General features: G+C 48.0%; 1 protein-coding gene across 3 annotated transcripts in view; it reads left to right on the forward strand.

The window, feature by feature from the left end:
- The window catches only part of TMEM63C (transmembrane protein 63C), a 50,665-nt gene extending 30,210 nt beyond the window's left edge, over positions 1 to 20,455 (forward strand). For all 3 annotated transcript variants that reach the window (XM_082275633.1, XM_082275635.1, XM_082275634.1), the window contains 11 exons: positions 1,222 to 1,344; positions 1,423 to 1,576; positions 1,831 to 1,937; positions 3,150 to 3,236; positions 3,327 to 3,392; positions 5,331 to 5,493; positions 5,595 to 5,700; positions 16,043 to 16,210; positions 16,408 to 16,523; positions 19,474 to 19,545; positions 19,865 to 20,455. In XM_082275633.1, the coding sequence (XP_082131759.1) occupies positions 1,222 to 1,344; positions 1,423 to 1,576; positions 1,831 to 1,937; positions 3,150 to 3,236; positions 3,327 to 3,392; positions 5,331 to 5,493; positions 5,595 to 5,700; positions 16,043 to 16,210; positions 16,408 to 16,523; positions 19,474 to 19,545; positions 19,865 to 20,014 (1,312 nt within the window). In that variant the 3' untranslated portion in view covers positions 20,015 to 20,455. The remainder of the gene's footprint in view (positions 1 to 1,221; positions 1,345 to 1,422; positions 1,577 to 1,830; positions 1,938 to 3,149; positions 3,237 to 3,326; positions 3,393 to 5,330; positions 5,494 to 5,594; positions 5,701 to 16,042; positions 16,211 to 16,407; positions 16,524 to 19,473; positions 19,546 to 19,864) is intronic.
- Positions 20,456 to 20,727: the final 272 nt, after the last annotated feature.

Consider the following 20,727-nt stretch of genomic DNA (forward strand, 5'->3'; position numbering starts at 1 on the left):
GAGCCAATGGCTGCTGCTATCAATCTTTCCAAACTGAGACAGCAGTGGGAGCCGCTGGGCTTGTGCTCGGCGATGGAACGATCAGGTTCAGGTAAGAAAAAGGGGGTGGGGGGGGTCTGGGAGTCAGCTGCTGCACCGAAGGTTTTTTAACTTCATGCGTAGTATGTATGAGGGTGAAAAACATTGAGACTTTACAACTCCTTTGATTGGCTCTGACATATACCGCAGTGCTGTACAGAGAGTACTGAGCCAGTCACATCAGTCTCTGTGCCAGAAGAGCTTACACTCTGATTTCCCCCCATATCACACACTATTATCACTATTATCCATTTATGAAGCTCTTTATACCATAGCGCAGTATATTGAGGATGCAAGCTGCAACCATCTGATTAACAGAATAAACAAGCTCCGCCCATTAGATGTATTGGGTAAACAGGCTCCAATCATTACATGTATGGGGAAAAAACAATCTCTAACAATTGGTAATAGAGAATAAACAAGCTCCACTCACCCATTAGATGTATAGAGCAAACCGGCTCCACCCATTAGACGGAGGAGCAAACAGGCTCCACCCATTAGACGGAGTAGCAAACCGGCTCCACCCATTAGACGGAGGAGTAAACAGGCTCCACCCATTAGACGGAGGCGCAAACCGGCTCCACCCATTAGACAGAGCAGCAAACAGACTCCACCCATTAGACGGAGGAGTAAACAGGCTCCACCCATTAGACGGAGGAGCAAACAGGCTCCACCCATTAGATGGAGGAGCAAACAGTCTCCACCCATTAGATGGAGGAGCAAACAGGCTCCACCCATTAGATGGAGGAGCAAACAGGCTCCACCCACTAGACGGAGGAGCAAACAGGCTCCACCCATTAGACGAAAGAGCAAACAGGCTCCACCCATTAGATAAAGGAAGTACAGTCTCTCTTAGAGGTATGAAGTACACAGGCTCCGCCCATCAGATAATAGCGTTAACGGGCTCCACCCATAATTTCTCTTCCTTAGAAAAATCTGCAGCTAAAATTCCAGCAGAGATAATAAAACGATGTACTGTATTCTGTTTATTTCCTACATCTGACAGGTAGAGATGGTTTACTCCCTACATCTTATCCCTTTATGTGATAGGTGGAGCCGGAGTACATTTACATTTTCTAGGTGGAGACTTTGCTTGGATTGGTGTTGATAATTGAAGTAACTGTAGCGATTTCTTCTCCTCAGGATCATCCAGGATTACGTCCATCCACAATGCCGCCGATCCCCCCAGCAATCTTCAGTCACTCCAGTCCTCCATTCGCACCAATGGGGGGTCCGTTATGCTCCAGCGCCCAATGACGTCATCTGGTAGGAGACTGGTGGCAATGTCTGTCCTTGTCCTCCTGACCATTCTGTATAGTGACCTTGTCTTTCTGTCATTGTCAGGGAGAACTTGGCGGTGTCGGGTTCGGTGTGGTGGGTTCGGTTTGCTGGCTTGAACTTGGCATTATTTATTCTGCTTTTCTTTCTGACCACCCCGGCTGTCGTTGTTAGCACCATGGACAGGTTCAACGTCACTTGGCCTGCGGAGAATCTGAGGGTGAGTAGACACATGGGGGTTTTGGGGGTACTCAGCGACCTGCTCAGTCCTTGGTCTGTGACTCCCAAGATACTTCCTTCTCAGTGCTGCTAGTTCAAAAACGCACCTCCATTTAGAACAATAGTATTATGTGTAACATGTGTGGAGTGTTTATTGTATCCAATCTAGTGGGTTGGATGGGCTGTGAGATTCCTGTGTGTGATTGGTCAGTGCGGAAGGGTGGTGCTCTAATGTCTCCTCTATTCTTTCCTCAGAATCCAGTTATCACCCAGTTCCTGCCCACTTTGCTGCTTTGGATATTCTCAGTGTGCCTGCCATTCATTGTATATTACTCATCGTTCTTGGCTTGTCACTGGACCAGGTGAAGGGCTGAGTGTAAAGACTTCATACATGACACACCCACACTGCCCTCGGACCACCATTGGGAACCTCCTCTACCACCATTGGGAACCTCCTCTCACCACCATTGGGAACCTCCTCTCACCACCATTGTTAATCTCCTCCAACTGTCGTTGTCAACTTCCTCTGACCACCATTGTCACTCTCTTCTGACCATGATTGTCAACATCCATCCACTGTTATCTTCCTCTTCTAATGTTTATTGTCCCTGTCCTCTGACCACCACTATCATCTTCCTTCAACCACCATTGTCACTCTATTTGACCACCAATGTCATCCTCCTCCAACTGCCATTGTCAACTTCCTCTGACCACCATTGTCACTCTCTTCTGACCATGATTGTCAACATCCATCCACCGTTATCTTCCTCTTCTGACCTTTATTGTTCCTGTCCTCTGACCACCACTATCATCTTCCTCTGACCACCATTGTCACTCTCTTCTGACCATGATTGTCAACATCCATCCACCGTTATCTTCCTCTTCTGATGTTTATTGTCCCTGTCCTCTGACCACCACTATCATCTTCCTTCATCCATCATTGTCACTCTTTTTGACCACCAATGTCATCCTCCTCCAACTGCCATTGTCGCCCCTTTCCGACCACCATTGTCACCCTCTTCCAACCACCATCACCACCTTCCTTCGATCACCATTGTTAATCCTCCACTTGCCACCATCACCCACCTCTGACTACCACTATCCTCTTCCTCCAACCATCATTTTCAATCTACTTTGACCACCAATGTCATCCTCCTCCAACTGCCATTGTCACCCTCTTTCAATCACCATTGTCATCCTCCACTTACCACAGTCACACACCTCTGACCACCATTGTCATCCTCCTTTGATCACCATTGACATCCTCCTCTCACCACCACTGTAATCTTGGCCCTGACTACTATTGCCCCCTTCTCCACCCCATTGCTCCCCTGTGTTCACCATTGTTATCCTGATATAATCATCATTCTCCTCCTCCTTCTACCACCACTGTAATGCTCCTTGAACCACCATTGTCATTCTCCCCTAACCATCATTGCCCCCTACTCTGACTATCACTGTTGCCCCCTTTTAAGACCAACAATGTCATCTTCCTCTGACCACCATTGTCACCCTCAACTGACCCCCATTCTCATCTCTCTCCATCTTCTTTAATAATTCTGATTCATTTTCAGATCAAACGAAAACCGGACAACAATGCACAAGTGTTATTTTTTCCTGGTGTTCATGGTCATCATACTGCCCTCTCTGGGCCTGACTAGGTACTACACAGATATAAGTGTGACTGCTATACAGGTTGGTGTCATCTACTGATATTCCTATTAAAAGCAGTCCTTCCCATTCTCTCCTAGTCTGGATCTGTTTTTCCGCTGGCTGTTTGATGTCCATTTCCTGGAGTCGGCCAATGTCAAGTTACAGTAAGTGCAGCTTTTACCCTCTTCCCTCTTCCACCCCTGAACTGACCTTACTTACACAACCCCTATAATTTTCTGACTGTTATTTACCCCCATACTTGTCTTATACACTCCTTTTACCTTGTACTCCTCCCTATTACCTGTCTTCTCTCCTTGATCCGTCAACTCATCCAATACCCCCTTACCCCTCTTCTCATCTGGATATGGTGATACTTGTCATATACACCAGTGGTTGCCAACCAGTGGTCCGTGGACCACGAGAAAAGTTGGGGGGGGGGGGGACCCAGGGGTTCTGCCTCTAATCAACATTGTGGAGGATGTATACCACCCAATGTTGTTTCCAGTGTTGTTCTCAATGCACGCTGACAGTCAATACTGATACCGGATGCCTCCTCTGTAGTTTCTGGCTCCTGTGAACTCAGAGGGAAGCGCTGGGAGTAGTGTAGAGAGTTGGAGGTGAATAAGGAGGGGACTTTCAATGGCAGCGCTGATCACAGATTGTGGGAGGGAACAAGGAGCTCAAACACATGGCTGGATAAGAAGGTGAGAGCCAATGATGAGTCTGTGTAAGGCATGCAGAGTGATGCAGAGTGCGGAGGGGGAAGAGAGCCAGAGCAATGTGTGTATAAGGCATGTAAAATTCATGTTCGTGGTCCACGGGATTCAAAATTGTGAGTTTAGTGGTCCATGAGGTCTGAAAGGTTGGCGACCACTGCTATACACCGCCACCAACACCATGGTCTGTACACCACACTATCATTCTCTATACATCCCTCTATTCTCTAGAACAGTGGTCCTCAACTCCGGTCCTCGGGGGCCCAATAACAGGCCAGGTTTGCAAGCTAACTAAATTACATCACAGGTGATCTCATTTGCAGCTCAGTGATTGCAGTATTCTAGTCTGCATCTCCTCAAGGTAATACTAAAATGATGGCCTGTTAGTGGGCCCGAGGACCGAAGTTGAGGGCCACTGCTCTATAAAACCAGAAAACATCCCAGATCAACTTGCCAACCAGTTTGCTTACCAACCGAATTAACCTGTCTAACAGTATGCAGCAAAAACAGGGGTTTACTTACTGTAGCACACATTTGCAAACGCGTGCGTAAGCTGCAGGGCCACTTCACGGCACCCTGTATTACCTGAGGTCCTAACTCCTGTAAATCTATCAGAGTCTCCACAGTGAGAGCACATGCATTGTAATAGATAGATAGGGAGCAGATGGGTCTGGAGGAGGCCCAACCCTCAAAGGCACAGGGGCACAATGGCAGAAAAGGCGTCCAGTGTCCCCCCTCACCAGTATACATCAATAACAAACAATATGGCCCCTGCCCCTACCTATAACTGGCCTTCATAGCAAGGAGCACATGGAAGGCCAACACATGCAAGACAAAACCAGAAAACTTCCCAGCTCAACTCACCAACCAGTCTGCTTACCAACCGAATTATCCTGTCTAACAGTATGCGTTAAAAACAGGGGTTTAGTAAGCACACATTTACAAACGCGTGCGTAAGCTGCAGGGCCACTTCACGGCACCCTGTATTACCTGAGGTCCTAACTCCTGTAAATCAATGAGAGTCTCCACAGTGGGAGCACATGCATTCTAATGGATAGATAGGGGGCAGGTGGGCCTGGAGGTGGTCTTACATGCATTGGCCTTCCATGTGCTCCTTGCTGTGAAGGCCAGTTATAGGTAGGGGCAGGGGCCATTTTGTTTGTCTATTCCCTATACACCCCCATTTTTTGTACAGCCCCCCCCCCCCCTATTACCTGTACACCCCTATTCTCTGTTTTTTCCCTCTATTATACACCCCCCTAGCATTCTCTGTACCCCCCACTATTTATTTCCCAGTACAGTCCGCCCCCGTATTGTGCAGTCACTGTATTCCATCCTCTGGTTCTTCCTTGGTCCTGATGCTCTGGCTGTTTCTCCATATTTCAGGTGTGTTTTCCTCCCCAATAATGGGGCATTTTTTGTCAACTACGTCATTACTGCCAGTCTGATTGGCACCGCCATGGAACTGCTGAGAATTCCAGGTCTCATTGTGTATGCCACACGCCTTTGTCTCGCCAAGTCAGTGCCAGAGCGTCTCCACGTGAAGCGGGTATGTGTGTCTACAGCCTTCCACACTAAGGGGGGCTCAGACTTTGGGATGGGTGGGTTGTCTCATGCTTATCCTGACTGAACTGTTATGTCTTGTTGCAGAGTCAGGCCTATGAGTTCCAGTTTGGCCTTGAGTATGCCTGGACCACATGTGTCTTCTCCGTAGTGATGACCTACAGTATTACCTGCCCCATCATCGTACCCTTCGGTATGTGTTTGGGGTACACTCCTCTTTCTTCTGTTTATTTTCTCTCTCTGCTCTTTTTTAATGTTTTTAGTGATCATAATGCAAAGTGGGGCCACATACTGGATCCTTTTATCTCTCTGCTGGGTGAAAACTATAATAGACTTACTGCCGTCTCATTGGCCACTGCAGACCATGTGATCTAGACTGGTTGCAGCATAAAGACATACAGGTGCATCTCATAAAAGTAGAATATAATAAAAAAAAAAAGGTAGTTTTATTTCAGTAATTCAATTCAAAAAATGAAGCTCATATATTTTAAAATAGTTATAGATATAGTAATAGAGTGATGTATTCGCATTTCTTTCTTTTAGCTACTTCAGCTTCAGAAGGTTTTACCCCTTTCCTGACCAGAGCATTTTTTGCAATTTGGCACTGCGCCGTTTTAACTGGTTATTGCGCGGTCAAGCAACACTGTACCCAAACAAAATTTGTGTACTTTTTTTCCCACAAATAGAGCTTTCTTTTGTTGGTATTTGATCATCACTTGGATTTTAATTTTTTGCCATAAAAACGAAAAAAGACCGAAAATTGTAACAAAAAAATGATATTTCCTGCTTTTTGTTATACAAAAAAAAAATCCAATTAAACTCAATTTTTGTCATACATATAGGCCAAAAATGTATTCAGCCACATGTCTTAGATAAAAAAAAAATCAAAAAGCGTATATTTATTGGTTTGCGCAAAAGTTATAGCGTCTGTAAACTACGGTACATTAGTTGAATTTATGTAGCTTTTAGTTTTTGACTGCCTATCTCATTTCTTGAGGTGCTAAAATGTCAGGGCAGTACAGACCCCCCCCCCCCCCCCCCCAAATTACACCTTTTTGGAAAGTAGAGACCCCAAGGAATTTGCTGAGAGGCATGTTGAGCCCATTGAATATTTCATTTTTTTGTCACAAGTGATTAAAAAATGATAAAAATGTACACTGTTATCACTAAATGATATTTCTCTAGCGCTCATTGACAGACGTAGTCCTCGGTGATACACCACCTTCGGGTTATGTTGCCTCCACAGGAGCAGGACTAGACAGGAAATTAAAAAGCTCTGGCCACACCCCAGGGGCAGTCCCAGAGGGTATATCCTCTCTCTCTCTGCCTCAGCAAATCAGTTATTTTCTGTCTAGTTAGGAGTAAGGACCTAGATACCTTGCTGGGATCTTAGGTCCTGGCAAGAATTTTTTCTTAAAGGATTTTTTTAGACAGCTTTTTTCTCCAGTGTTCCTGTGAGATCTTCAAGCAAGAAAGCTGAACTGGGTGACGGGCTGGATGTTGAGATCCGGTGGTCACCCCAGTTCAGCCTACGAGCGCGTGCAGGCCATAGCTCCGCGCTGGGTCGGCCGCGACAAAGTCCCATTAAAGGACTGTCCACGCGAGTTAAACGTCTCGCTGAAACGCCAAAGACCATGAGTCACGGCGTCCGTATCGGTCGACAGCCCTCCCGCCCCGGTGGAGAGGGGTACTGTCAGGAGTTGGTGCCCGCCTGGTTCCGGTATGGTGAGTAGTATGTTCCCCCTTTCCCCCTGACGGGTTTTGTGGTGAACGCGGGCCCCCTCTCTGTATGGTAAGATAGAGTCCCTTTCTATCCTACAACATGACACAGATCCTCCTACTTTGAGTGTGATTTTATGTGTGCAAAAAGCCAGGAGGCTTGGTTTGGGAGCTAACAATCTAATTGTATACATGTTTTAAAGATGTAATCTGTGGCATTCTGGGAATCTTATGGGTTAAGAATAAGCTACCTACCAGTCAGAAGCCACGGACATGTAGACTGCCTTCCTAATCAGATCTCCAGCTATCAGCAGGCCTCCCGAACGGCCATGCGGTCCGCCAGGGCCGGTACCGCCAACCACGCCATATCCCCATGCAGTGAGAGTGTTGTGTGCCCTGCAGCACACCGCTATTCAGTACGGGCCGCCGCCATTTTTTTTGCTGGATCGCACGAGCCGCCATTTTGGCGTAGCCTCGTGTCTCCAGCATGGGGGCGGCCATGTTTGAGGTGATCCAAACACCTCGTGGAGCTTGGGGGAGGCGCCGGAAGGCGTACAGAGGGGCGGAGCCGCCTCCTTTCTTCCTGGGCAGCCAGCCAAAAGACTTCCTGTTTGTTAAGACAGCGCTGTAACCTGTTGCAGTTAAACTCTGAGCATCAAGTGGTGAGCCTGGGGGTTTATCTCTCTCTCTCTCTCGATCGATAGGGATCCCTAGCAGGTAACACTAAGGGGCTTTTGTGGCGCTGGGGGTCGAAAAAAAAAAAAAAAAAAAGTTTTATTTTTGAATTATATTATCCAGGAAGTAACTGGAGTTATCATGGACCCTGCCACATATATTCCCCCACCTGTTTCCCTCGAGGGGGCCACGGGACCCGCCGGTGCACAGAGTATAGAGTCATTTACAGCAATTTTGGAGTCTATGGTGGCTCGGGTGGAGGCGGCCTGTCAGGGACGGGGGTCAAGGAAGCGACCCCCGCCTACCCCTATACCATCTGACACCTCTGACTCAGATTCAGAGGTGGTCACGGCAGTTGCAGGTTCCTCTGCAAGGGCTGTTATCCCAGGTAAAGCCCCCTCAGACAGTGAGGAGGACGCTTCTTCTCCTGCTATTATTCAGGAAGAAGCATTGGTGGACGCACTAGTTGTGGCAGTGCAGGAAACCTTAAAACTTGAGGCTTTACCGGCAGAGGCAACTGAAACAGAGATTCTTTTTGGTACTAATAAGCCCATCAAGACGATGAAGGCTTTTCCTGTACCTAAATGTTTCGGTAATCAGATTAAAGGAGAATGGGAGCATTCTAAACGTACCTTTACTATTTCCAAGCGTATTGCTAGACGCTATCCGTTTGAGGAATCCATCATTAAGAAATGGACGGTACCACCAGTCGTGGATCCGCCTATTTCCAGGCTGAATAAAGCCACGGTTATTCCAGTGGAGGACACTTTGTCCTTTAAGGATCCGGTGGATCGAAAGATGGAAGCAGAGTCCCGCACCATCTTCTCTCTGATAGGGTCAGCTTTTAGACCAGTAATTGTTATTGGTCTAGTTTCCCAGACACTTACGGAATGGGCGAAAATGGTACGCCAAGATCTTAGGGGAAAAGATATTCCCCAGGAGACATCTGATTTGATGGAACAGATTATACAAGGGCTACAGTTTATCTGTGACGCAGCCTTGGACACTACTCCCTTATTAGGGCATGCATCTAAGACAGCGGTGATCCTCAGACGTGTGCTGTGGTTAAAATGCTGGTCAGCTGACCTAGGTTCCAAAAAGACCTTGACAAATCTCCCCTTTCAGGGGAATCGTCTATTTGGGGCCAACCTAGATGAAATCATTAAGGATGCCACTGGGGGCAAGAGCACTTTTTTGCCACAGGCTGCTAAAGCTAAGGGACCTCGCAACAAGCGAGGACCTTTCTTTACCGCCCATAAAGGGCGCCCGGCTGGTACTAGCGGGAAAGGCAAGACTCCTCCAGGAGGGTTCAAGAAGGGGACCAACCCAGCCAAACCCGAAGCTAAGGAGTACACAGCCTGAAGGTGCGCCCCCACCCGGTTTCAGGGTGGGGGGACGTTTTCACCGGTATTCAGGACATTAGATCGAGCATCAACCACTACTACCGGTGCGATTCTTCCCTTCCAACATTTAAGTACTACAGGAAGCGGTAATTACCGTTCCCTGAATAGATCTTTTCCTTTACCTTTTCCTAAGATTAGTCCCGATACCTCACAGGAATCGGATCTGGTTGACCAGGTAGGCCAAGTAGCCTCTAGTCGGGTGACTTCGGTCCCTGAGGTACAACCAGAAAAGATCACCTTTTCTGATAACTATCAGGTATCTGATAAATGTGTGGGAACAGAAAACGACCAGACTTTCTCGGATGGTCGGGGCCAGATACCTCTAGGGACGCCTGGTTCAGATCCAATCAGCGCCAGTGGTCCTAGAAATTCTAGGCTGGCCTCCTCAAGCCGGCCTGGCCGACTTGGACATGTTAGTCGTAGACGTTCCGTGGGAACTTCGTCTCAGGGAGTGTCTATGGTCTCAAGGACCAATTTACCATCATGCTTTACAGTCGCTGGGTTTAATGGCCTGGCCATTGAGACCCAAGTACTGAAGGACAGAGGTTTGTCAGCTTCAGTCATTCCTACCCTTATTAAAGCAAGGAAAGCGACTTCCAGCAAAGTCTATTATCACACATGGAAAACTTATATTGCGTGGTGCGAATCTTTAGGATTTCCTCCACGTACCTATTCGGTGTCTCGAATATTGGCCTTTTTGCAACAAGGGGTTGAGCAGAAGCTAGCCTTGAGCACCATCAAGGGTCAAGTTTCAGCATTAGCAATCTTCTTTCAGAAGCCTTTAGCTACCAAATCCTTGGTGCGGAATTTCATCCAGGGGGTGCGGCACCTGGCTCCTCCAGTCCGCGCGCCCTTACCGCCGTGGGATCTTAATTTGGTTTTGTTGGTTCTACAGAAACCTCCTTTTGAAAACATCAGGGAGATTCCCTTGCTTACTTTATCCCAGAAAGTGGCCTTCTTGGTGGCTATTACTTCTGCTCGCAGGGTGTCAGAACTGGCTGCATTATCATGCCAGTCCCCATACCTAGTGATTCATAGGGATAAGGTAGTACTTCATCCTAAGCCATCTTTTCTTCCTAAGGTGGTTTCAGATTTTCATCTGAATGAGGATATTGTACTACCTTCCTTGTGTCCTCAGCCCAAGCATCATCGGGAACATGCGTTGCATTCCTTAGATGTGGTTCGGGCAATCAGGGTATACCTGAAAGCTACGGAATCTTTCCGTAAGACGGATTCACTTTTTGTGATCACGGATGGCCCCAGAAAGGGTTTGCCTGCATCTGCCGCGACCATTGCCAAATGGATTAGACAAACGGTGGTACAGGCTTATTCTATTAAGGGTCAGAGTCCTCCGTTCCCTGTTAGGGCGCACTCCACTCGAGCGCTCAGTACTTCCTGGGCCTTTCGCCATCAGGCGTCAGTGGTCCAGGTATGTAAGGCGGTCACCTGGTCGTCAGTACATACCTTTACAAAATTCTATAAAATTGATGTGACGGCATCGGCGGATGCCTCATTTGGCCGCAAGGTTTTGCAGGCCGCAATTTGAGGAGACCGGTGGTCTACCTCGAGGGTTTTTTTCTGTTTGAAAAAAAAAAAAAATGTGTTTTCTCTTTTTTTGTTGAGTCTCATCATTAAGGATGAGCATTGTAAACTTCTAGTTGGCACCGGTTGGGCCTTCTAGATTGGGATTTGATTTCCATTTTCCCACCCCTCAGTTGTGATACTGCTCTGGGACGTCCCGAAGGTGGTGTATCACCGAGGACTACGTCTGTCAATGAGCGCTAGAGAAAAATGGATTTTTGTAAAATCTTACCGTAAAATCCTTTTCTCTTAGCTCATTGACAGACGTAGTCCCCGCCCCTCTGTTTTTTTTTGAGTTGGGTTAAAATCTCTAAAGACTGCTTTTTCACATAACTGATTTGCTGAGGCAGAGAGAGAGAGGATATACCCTCTGGGACTGCCCCTGGGGTGTGGCCAGAGCTTTTTAATTTCCTGTCTAGTCCTGCTCCTGTGGAGGCAACATAACCCGAAGGTGGTGTATCACCGAGGACTACGTCTGTCAATGAGCTAAGAGAAAAGGATTTTACGGTAAGATTTTACAAAAATCCATTTATTGCTCACACATACCATGGCTATATGTGGAATTACACTCCAAAATACATTCTGCTGCTTCTCCTGAGTATGGGGATACCCCATGTGTGAGATTTTTTGGTTTTTGGGAGCCTAGCCATATACAGGACCCCAAAAACCAATCACTGCTTTTAGAATTTCAAAGGGCGTATATTGCTCATTTCACTTCCTCACTACCTATCACGGTTTCGAAGGCCATGAAATGTCAAGATAGCACAAAAACCCCCAAATTACCCCAGTTTTGGAAAGTAGACACCCCAAGCTATTTGCTGAGAGTCCATGGAAACCACCTCCGAAAGAAACACCCTGGCTGAGGCTGAATCCAAAGTCAGACCCAGGTAATCCAGGTGGGTGGACGGAGTCAGAGCTGATTCTGAAAATTCAGCACCCAGCCGAACTCTTGCAGAGTTCGCACAGTGATGTCCAGATCGTTTTTTAAGACAGATGGAGACTGCTCACAGAAGTAGATCATCCAGGTACCCCAGTACAGTGATCCCCCTCTACCTGTGCCAGGCTAACACTGGGGCCAACACTTTTGTGAATATGTGCGGAGCTGAGGCGAGACTAAAGGGTAACGCCACTAATTGATAATGTTCCTCTCCCACGGCAAAACAAAGAAAACGCTGGTGCCCTACATATATTGGGATATGAAGGTAAGCGTCCTTGATATCGAGAGGCCAGAAAATATCCTTGAAGAAGGGATGCCACTACCATGCCAATAGACTCCATTCGAAATTTCTGAACCCGCACTAAGCTAAGCTTCAGGGCCTTGAGATCCAAGATCAGACAGACCTTGCCTTCCTTCCTGGGAACAGTAAATAGATTTTAATAAAATCCCTGAAAACGTTCCAACTCTGGAACCGGGACAATTACTCCCTGTGACAGCAGATCCTGCACTGCCCGCCCCATAAAGGCCCTGCAGCTGATCCGAGGACAGATGCGAGTTGGAAGGAAAGAACCTTGCTAGGGGCAAGGACCGAAACTCGATCTTGTAACCGGACCAAATCAACTCGTGGATCCATTTGTCTTGAATGAGAGAAGTCCACGAATTTGGCAAGAAGCAAAGATGTCCCCCCCCAACCCCAGATACGGGTGAGGGCGCCCCTCCATTCAGAGGAGGGCTCGTCTGCGGAACTAGTGGAACCAGCTTTTGACTAACTAGCCTAAGGCCTCTTGGAACCCCCGACAAAGAGACGAGTGGACTTTTGACCCTTGTCCTGCGAGCCCGCCGGACGAAAGGGTAGTTTGTGATCCAAGAAGAAAGGACCAGGTTTACGATGAGGCTCTTTGCAACCTGTGGAAGCAGAGTACTCTTACCTCCCGTAATACCTTTAATGATCTCTTCCATAGAAGCACCGAACAAATGGTCTCCCGCAAACGGTAGATCAGTAAGCACCTTTTTGGAATCCTGATCAGCCGACTAGTATTTCAGCCAAATCATACGGCGCAGGATCACCGCAGTCAGACACTCTGCCAGCCAAAGGGTTCGCATCTGAGGATGCATCACAGATATATTGTAGCCCTGTATCAACTGATCCGCCAGCTCAGGAGGATGTTAATCCCATTTCCAGATCCTGGCGTAAGAGTTTTGCCCATTCCATTAAGGTCAGGGAGACTAAGGTGATAGCAAACACCGGCCTCAAAATTGAACCTGCCACGGTGAAAAGGTATCGGACCAGAGCCTCAGCTCTCTTGTCCACAGGATCCTTTAAAGACAGGGAATCCTCCACTGGAAGAAGCGTGGCCTTATTTAATCTGGAAACCTGAGAGTCCACCGCCGGTGGAAACGTCAGCTTCTTCAAAAGACTCCTCAAACGGATGTCTCCTAGCGAAACGCTTAGGTATTCAAACCATGCGTTTGGGGACCCCCACTGACTAGCGACAATCTTGTCGTAATAGGCAGGAAAAGGAAACACCTTAGTCAGCTTGGATCGTCTACGAGTGTGTCAAATTGAACTGGCGCAACTGACGCAGCATCCTCTGTATCCTCCAATTTTAAAGTTTCCTGCACTGATACAATCTGTGCCTCCAAAAGCGCCTTTTCATGCATGGCCATAGTGGAAGAGGAACCATCCTCACTGTCAGAGCACTCAGGGTGCGTGGATGCAGACCCAGTGGGTTGACTCGCGTCTGCGGTGGCCTAATCCACCTCAGAATCTGAGGAGGCAGAGGATACAGGTGAAGGCCACTTTTGAAAGGCCACATCAACCTTTGATTGATAGCAAAAGTGAAAATTGCGCTCAGCAATAGATTCTTGAAAAAGTGCTATTAGTGCATCAGTGCATATGTGATAAATCACAAACTAATGGTAAACAAATACAATAGTATATAAATAAATAAATAATGACAATAATTAGGCTAAAAAGTCCTTAAAGTGCTCTGTGCAAACTGTGCAACTCTAAGTCTTCAGCAATCTTGGATTAGATGGGAACCTCCACCACAAACACCTCCACCCAGTGGTCAGATAATATACTCCTTACCAAAATGCGATGACCCCTTAATTACAGGGGGTCAAACACGGCATTTCACTCCACACTGGCTCAAGGTTATCCTCATCGCTGTTATCACCTCAAAGGATTTATGCCCAATTGCTTTGACAGGGTTCCGGATCTCCGGACATCATAGTACAAAGAAAGATAAAGGAAACTCCAATAGTGCATTACCGTTGGTACTGTACAAGCAGCTCTGGAAATGTGCAGGCTGTATGTTCTCTGTATGTCTGGAAATTAAATTGTCATGGCCTGCAGCTCCAGCTCAGTGTCTTTCACACACGGTTCTATGTGTCGCGGCCGCACTGTGGATAAAACCTCTGGTCCTTTGGGAGATCTGGAAAATCAGCGCTTCCCACCCCCGAGCCTGGAGCCAGCTGCAGACAGACAGACAGTCAGCATCACATCAACCTTTGACACAAGTGACTGTAGGATCACTGTCATGGCGGCCAGGGTAGACTGAGACCCGGGGGGTCCTGCAGCTTCTGAGAGTGGGTCAGGTGGGGATAACTGCTCCAGGGACTCCATGGTTAATTCAGAGGCCGCCCTTAATATGCAAGCAAAAAAAATCCCCCTACACCGTTACCGCTGTGGGACTCAAAGACCCAGCGCACCAGCGGTGCTGCTATAGCAGAAGGGGCTGTATACCCGCAGGGACTCACGACCACCTATTCAGAGCTAGATGCAGAGAATCAAGCTGCTTGCCATGCTCCGATCAGAAAGAAAGAGGAAGCGCAGTCACTGCCACTAGAGGCCCACCACTGCATCACTGCTGCACAGGCTACAAGAAAATGGCTGCCGCATTAACTTCAATGGGAAACGCCAAAAACATGGCCACCGAGGCTGTATACAGCCATCCACAACTGGTGGAGCCACAGACCCAAACCGGCTCTACAGGTACTTGAAGTCCACCAGGGGGGACCTCACAGGGACCCCCCCGCACAGCCATTCGCCGCAGGAACATCAGAAAACGAGTCGCCGGCTGCGCGCCCCCACCTCCCTCCATGACACCCCATACATCACAACAGTCCATGCACCCTGAGGGGGGACTAAAGGGGGGTGTAAGTGAGGATGACCAGTACAGGGGAACCCTGCTAGTGAGGGGGGGAAACCATGAGGGAAGGAAGGACACAGAAGGGGCCTACCGACCTGAGGAAGGGCCCGCGTCCACCCCAGAGGAGAGGGGGGACACTACTAACCACACCTGGTTACCGAGCGGGCACCACTCCTGACAGTCCACCGCGCCATCTTGGAATGGGGGTGCTGCAGGCCAGAGGTGCGCTGCGACTCTGGCCGTGACCATTATAGTGACCAGGGCTATGCGTCCTCGCGAGGTGTTTCACTCCCCGGCCAGCCACCGTCTAGTCAGGCTATATCGCGGCCAACCTAGCGCAGAGCTAATAGTGGGGTCGCGCTCGTTGGCCAGACTGAGAAGACCTTAAGGATCTAGGATATCCAGTGTGTCGCCCAGTCTGGCAGTTGATTGTAGTTCTCATTGGAGCAGAAAAAAATAAAAGAAGAAAATTCCATGTAAAAAGTAAAAAACGCCAGGACCACAGATCCCAGCAGAGAGCCAGGTCCTTACTCCTGACTAGGCAGAAAAAACTGAAGTCCTATAGCAGGAAGTGGGAAGTATACCCCCTAGGACTGCCCTAGGGGCGTAGTCAAGTTTTGTTTCCACCCAGTCCTACTCCTATTGAGAGCAGCATAACCCAAGGGTCAAAGAAGATATGGAGCTGTGTCCGTCAATGAACGTAAGAGAAAATCTAATTTTCTGAGATACTGAATTTTGGGGTGTCACTAGCTGTAAGCCTTAATCATCAAAACTAAAAGAAAGAAATGCTTGAAATATATCACTGTGTGTGTAACACATCTATATAAAATATGAGTTTCACTTTTTGAAATAAATTACTGAAATAAATTACCTTTTTGATGATATTGTAATTTTATGAGACGCACCTGTACATTTCCATATCTAGCGAGGCGATACTGCCCTATGCCCACTATATGTGTGACAGATTAATGTTATACTGTCCTGTACATCGTCTTCCTTTGTGTCCTTATCACACTGCGCTTAGTGTGTCTATACGGCGCTAATGGTGGCTCCTTTTTATTACAGGCCTCGTATATCTGCTGCTGAAACACATGACGGACAGATACAACATATACTACGCCTATATCCCCACCAAGCTGAGCCCGAGCCTGCACAGGGCCGCTGCACAGCAGCTCTTGGCTGCTCCCATCCTGTGTGTCTTTTGGCTGCTCTTCTTCTCTGTCCTGCGGTTGGGTAAGACCTGAGCGCCACAAATGTCATCCTGATTTTCAGAAATTGGGATATGCGAGCTGGTGCAGAGTGTATAGTGCTGTATGAAGAGACCCCCCCAAATCTGATGTTACCTCCTCAATCATAACATTAAGTCACCCCTCACGATGAAGTGACCCACCCCCCACCATGAAGTGACTCCCCTCTTTTTCTCTCTGCAGGGTCCACACACCCCGTCACTCTGTTCACATCTGTCACCCTGCTCTGCTGTTTACTCTTCTCCATCTTTGGGCTTTGTCTGCAAAAGCTGCGACTGAAGAGACCATCCAGCTATCAGGTGAGATCCGCAGGGAGATCCCCAGGTGATTCCTCCAGGGGTGTCATGGTTACCCCTAGTCTGCCAGCTACTGTCTTCTTATTTATGTTCAGAGTAACATTTAAAGTGGTTGTAAAGTTAGTTTTTTTTTTATCTTAAAGTGGAGTTCCACCCTATTTTTATACTTACCTCCATCTTCTCGCTCCGGGTCACCTGAAAAAGAAATGGATAATCGCATATTTTTTTTTTTTTTACTTACCTCGTAGCGAAGAAAATATACTTACCTTACTTCCTTCTTCCTCCTTCCTCGGCCGCGGCCCGTCGTCACTTCCTGGCTCTGCAATGATTCCTGGGAGCTGGACGTCATAGCTCCCAGGAATCATTGCGCCTGCACCGGCCCCGACGTCAGTTCCGGGTCGCGCGCGTCATCCCCTTCTAAACAGCTTCTGGGCATGCCCAGAAGCTGTGGAGGGATGACGCGCGCGACCCGGAAGTGACGTCGGGGCCGGCGCAGAGCATCGTGGGACCAAAGAAGGCGGAAGAAGACGCCGAAGAGGACGCGCTGGCTTCAAGCTGCCCACATCTGAGATGGCAGCGCTGGACAAGACGTTTGCAAGGTAAGTATTTGTCCTAACAGGTAAGTGCAACCCGGGACAGATCAGAGGCTAGCCATTGTGGAATGCACTAGCCCTGACTGTCCCGGGGGTATTAAAAAAAAAAAAAAAAAAATCCAGGGTGGAACTCCGCTTTAATGCATTCTATGCATTAAGATAAAAGGCCTTCTGTGTGCAGCAGCCCCCCTAATACTTATCAGAGCCCCCTCTCTATCCAACGATGTCCATGAGTGCCTCAGCCATCTGGGAATCTTCTCCTGATTGGCTAAGACACAGCAGAAGCGCCATTGGCACCCTCTGCTGTCAAACTCAGTTAGCCAATCAGGAGAGAGAGGGTGCGGGGCTGAACAGCAGCTTCATGTCTGAATGGATACACGGAGCTGCAGCTCGGGTGCCCCCATAGCAAGCTGTTTGCTGTGAGGGCACTCAGCAGGAGGGAGGGGCCAGGAGCTCCAGCCAGAGACCCGAGAAGAGGAGCAAAACCAACTGCACAGAGGAAATAAGTATAACATGTTTGTTACTTTATTGGAAAAAAAAGAGACTTTACAATCCCTTTAAGCCTTAGTGTGGGCAAATAAAAAAATCGCACAAGGGACATAACTTGGGGTCAGTAGGATGTCCCTTGTGCTGATCCCTCTTCTTTTAGTTCAAATCGTTCTCTGTCCATACATCACACCCCCGCATTTGCCCACTAATACATTCTAATAGCCAGAATAAATTAATATTCTGGCCAAAAGAATGCATTAGTGCCAAACGCACAGGCAAAAATGCTTTTACCATGGTTTTCCAGCTGATTTTCTAAGCATCCTTTGGAGTACAGTGTGCATGGAGCTTCCTAGAAGTTGCAGTATGGCTTCTGTGGATGGCAGAGCTGGGCAGATTGGGTGGGCATAGTCTAGCTCTATTTAGAAGCGCATGTGACAGCCTCTTAGCTGTATTAACCCCCGCCACACTAGATGATTATGGCGGCGGGCATGGGCGGAGGAGGATTTAAGCTAAGACAAGAGGCATCAGCACAAGGGACACATCGTACGGAAGGTACGTTTTATCCCTTATGCAGATTTTTCAGTTTCTTTATTAAGCTTTACAGGAGAACTCCAATGTTAAAAAAGCCTTCCTAGTTTCTTATGGAAGCTCTTTGAATATAATCCATTCATTATCTGGGTCCTGGAGCTGGGGTGGGCTATTAAAATGTACATTTGCTGATCTAAACCACCCAGAATGGGTGTGTCTGTGTCCACCATGCCTAATTTACATGTGTGCCTGTCCACTCAGGGCAAACCAACAAGTCCTTTTTTAAAGTGGACCTTCACAGCATTTGAGCACCGCAAACACTATTTAATCAATTTTTATTATTCAAAGCAAACTCCTTTATCCATCCATGTCTCTGTGCTTTTATTTTGTTGAAAAATCACTTTGAAAAACACCCCCTAGCATTTCTGGCCGTGGCCATCTTGAGTAGGGGCAAATTATTAATTTAGCATTTACTTCCTGGAATCCATCTGTCCTTAGCTTAAGCATGCATGCAGGAGAGTGTGCCCAGCTGAGAAAACCTCTCCTCCCCTCCAGAAGGCTTCTGGGATGTATGACATTATTTATTAGGCAAGGCAGAACTAGTGGGCACTGATGAGGAGGCACCAATAAGGCTGCACTGATATGTGGCACTGTTGGGGCTGCACTGATAATCAGGATACTGGTGAGCAGTGCCCTGATTATCAGTATAGATGTCCCCTTTCACACTTGAGGGTTACCAGCTCTGCCTCTCCTCACGCTGTGTGTTTACATCCTTATGAGCTGTGATTGGACACAGCAGATCACGTGGTAAAGGGCCTCTGTGATTGGCCCTTTTCCCCAATCTGTGATCAGCTGTGCCCAAAGGACACAGCAATCTCAGAGCTCGCCGCAATGGGCGCGGTTCTGGGAGGACGTCAATAGATACCCTCCTAGAACTGGATGACTGCGCTGTAGCCATTGTTCTACTGAGACATAGTCACTGCTCTGCTCTGCCAGGAAGTCCTGTGTGAGCTATGAATTGCCAGTCTATGGGAGGATTGGCCCAGTGCTGTCATGTGGGTAGAGTTGCATGCTCCTTCATACCTGGAAGTACAGAGTATCACAAGTCCGACACTGAACGGATTCGTGGGAGAGTTAGGAAAGAATAAGTATATCCTGTTGCATTGGCTGTAATTGTAGCGATGATGTTTGTGTCCTCCCACACGGTGACATGCAAAGGAGGAGGCGTGGCCACACCTTGCTGGTAATTTAATGAATGGGTGACTGTTGGAGGCCCAGAGAGAGTTGCTGGCCTACTGATATGACTACAACAATGAGACTGACTCTTCCATATTTCTCTGCAGTTGTCGGAGCAAGGCGATGGGATGATGCAGGACACCGAACGCAGCAGCATATCTTCTACACTGCAGTCCAGCGTGAGTCTCTTCTGACCTGTCCCTCTTGCTTCCCCCAGATCATATATACAGACCCCAGAGAAGAACCATGTTTCAGTTATGGGTGGACACAACCTAAAGGATGAACCCTCCTTGGCCTTTTCAGTCATTGCAGAGGCTGTAGGAGATAGTTGGAGTTGGGAACTCTAGTGCAGAGATCTCACAGCCCTAGTCATGAACCCGGGGGGGTAATTGATCCCGCAATTATTCACTCATAACAGAAATATCTTTTCTTAACAAATGATAGATATTTATTAGACCTGAAAGTGATGGATAGTAACTTTTCCTGTCCTCTCTCCAGGTGTTTGTAGCTTCTGTCCTCCAGGAACAGGACATGTCCCCCCTGACCTCTCCTGCTCATCCATCATATGGAGCTCTGGAAACCCGAGCTGACAGCCCCGGCGAGGGGCCCGAAGTGGCTCCTGAGAGCTCAGATGACACCTGCAATTAAGGTGGGAGGAAGATACTGTACAAGATCTGAGGAGCCAGCTTCTTTAGAAGATGTATGTGGGCGCCATACCGGGCCCTGACAGGCCCTTCCTGGTTGGGTCAGCCTGTGTCCTGGCGCCCCCTTGTGCTCTTCAGTTCGGTGTAAGTTTTTCTGCTGAGATTCTTCCTGCTGACCATCTCTGAGGTCATTATGTAACCAGCTGAGCGCAAGGAATTCTGCTGTTGAGGGTGGAGTCACACATCTAGACTCCTCCCATCTACATACCACGGACCCCGAATGTTCCACTTGTGTATGTACGCTCCTTCTGACACCCCTCTGGATAGCTGCGCTCCCTGGCTCCATTTTTGCGTTTGCATGGGGACAGCGCACAGTTTGCATCTATAAAATGTTATTTATGAGGTTGCTGAATTTTGCAAAATATAATTTTACATGAGAATGTTATTGTGTCTGTCTGCTGATACGTGAATTCCAGATTCCAGGGGGATTGTCATGTGTGGGGGGTGGGGGATGGTGTCTTGAGTAGAGGAGCAGCAGAAGGCTCTGTGCTCTGGTATATCCTGCAGGAAGGAGTACTGGGCTGGGGTGTGCTCTGTGCATGTGCATTCACTGTATGAAAGAGTGTCCTGTGCAGGTGCATGTTCTGTGTGGTGGAGTGTCTTGTGCAAAGGTGTGCTCTGTGTGGAGACGTGTCCTATGCAGGGGCGTGTTCTGTG

This window comes from Pelophylax lessonae, assembly GCF_965119305.1.
Source record: "Pelophylax lessonae genome assembly, chromosome: 13".
Taxonomy (NCBI): domain Eukaryota; kingdom Metazoa; phylum Chordata; class Amphibia; order Anura; family Ranidae; genus Pelophylax; species Pelophylax lessonae.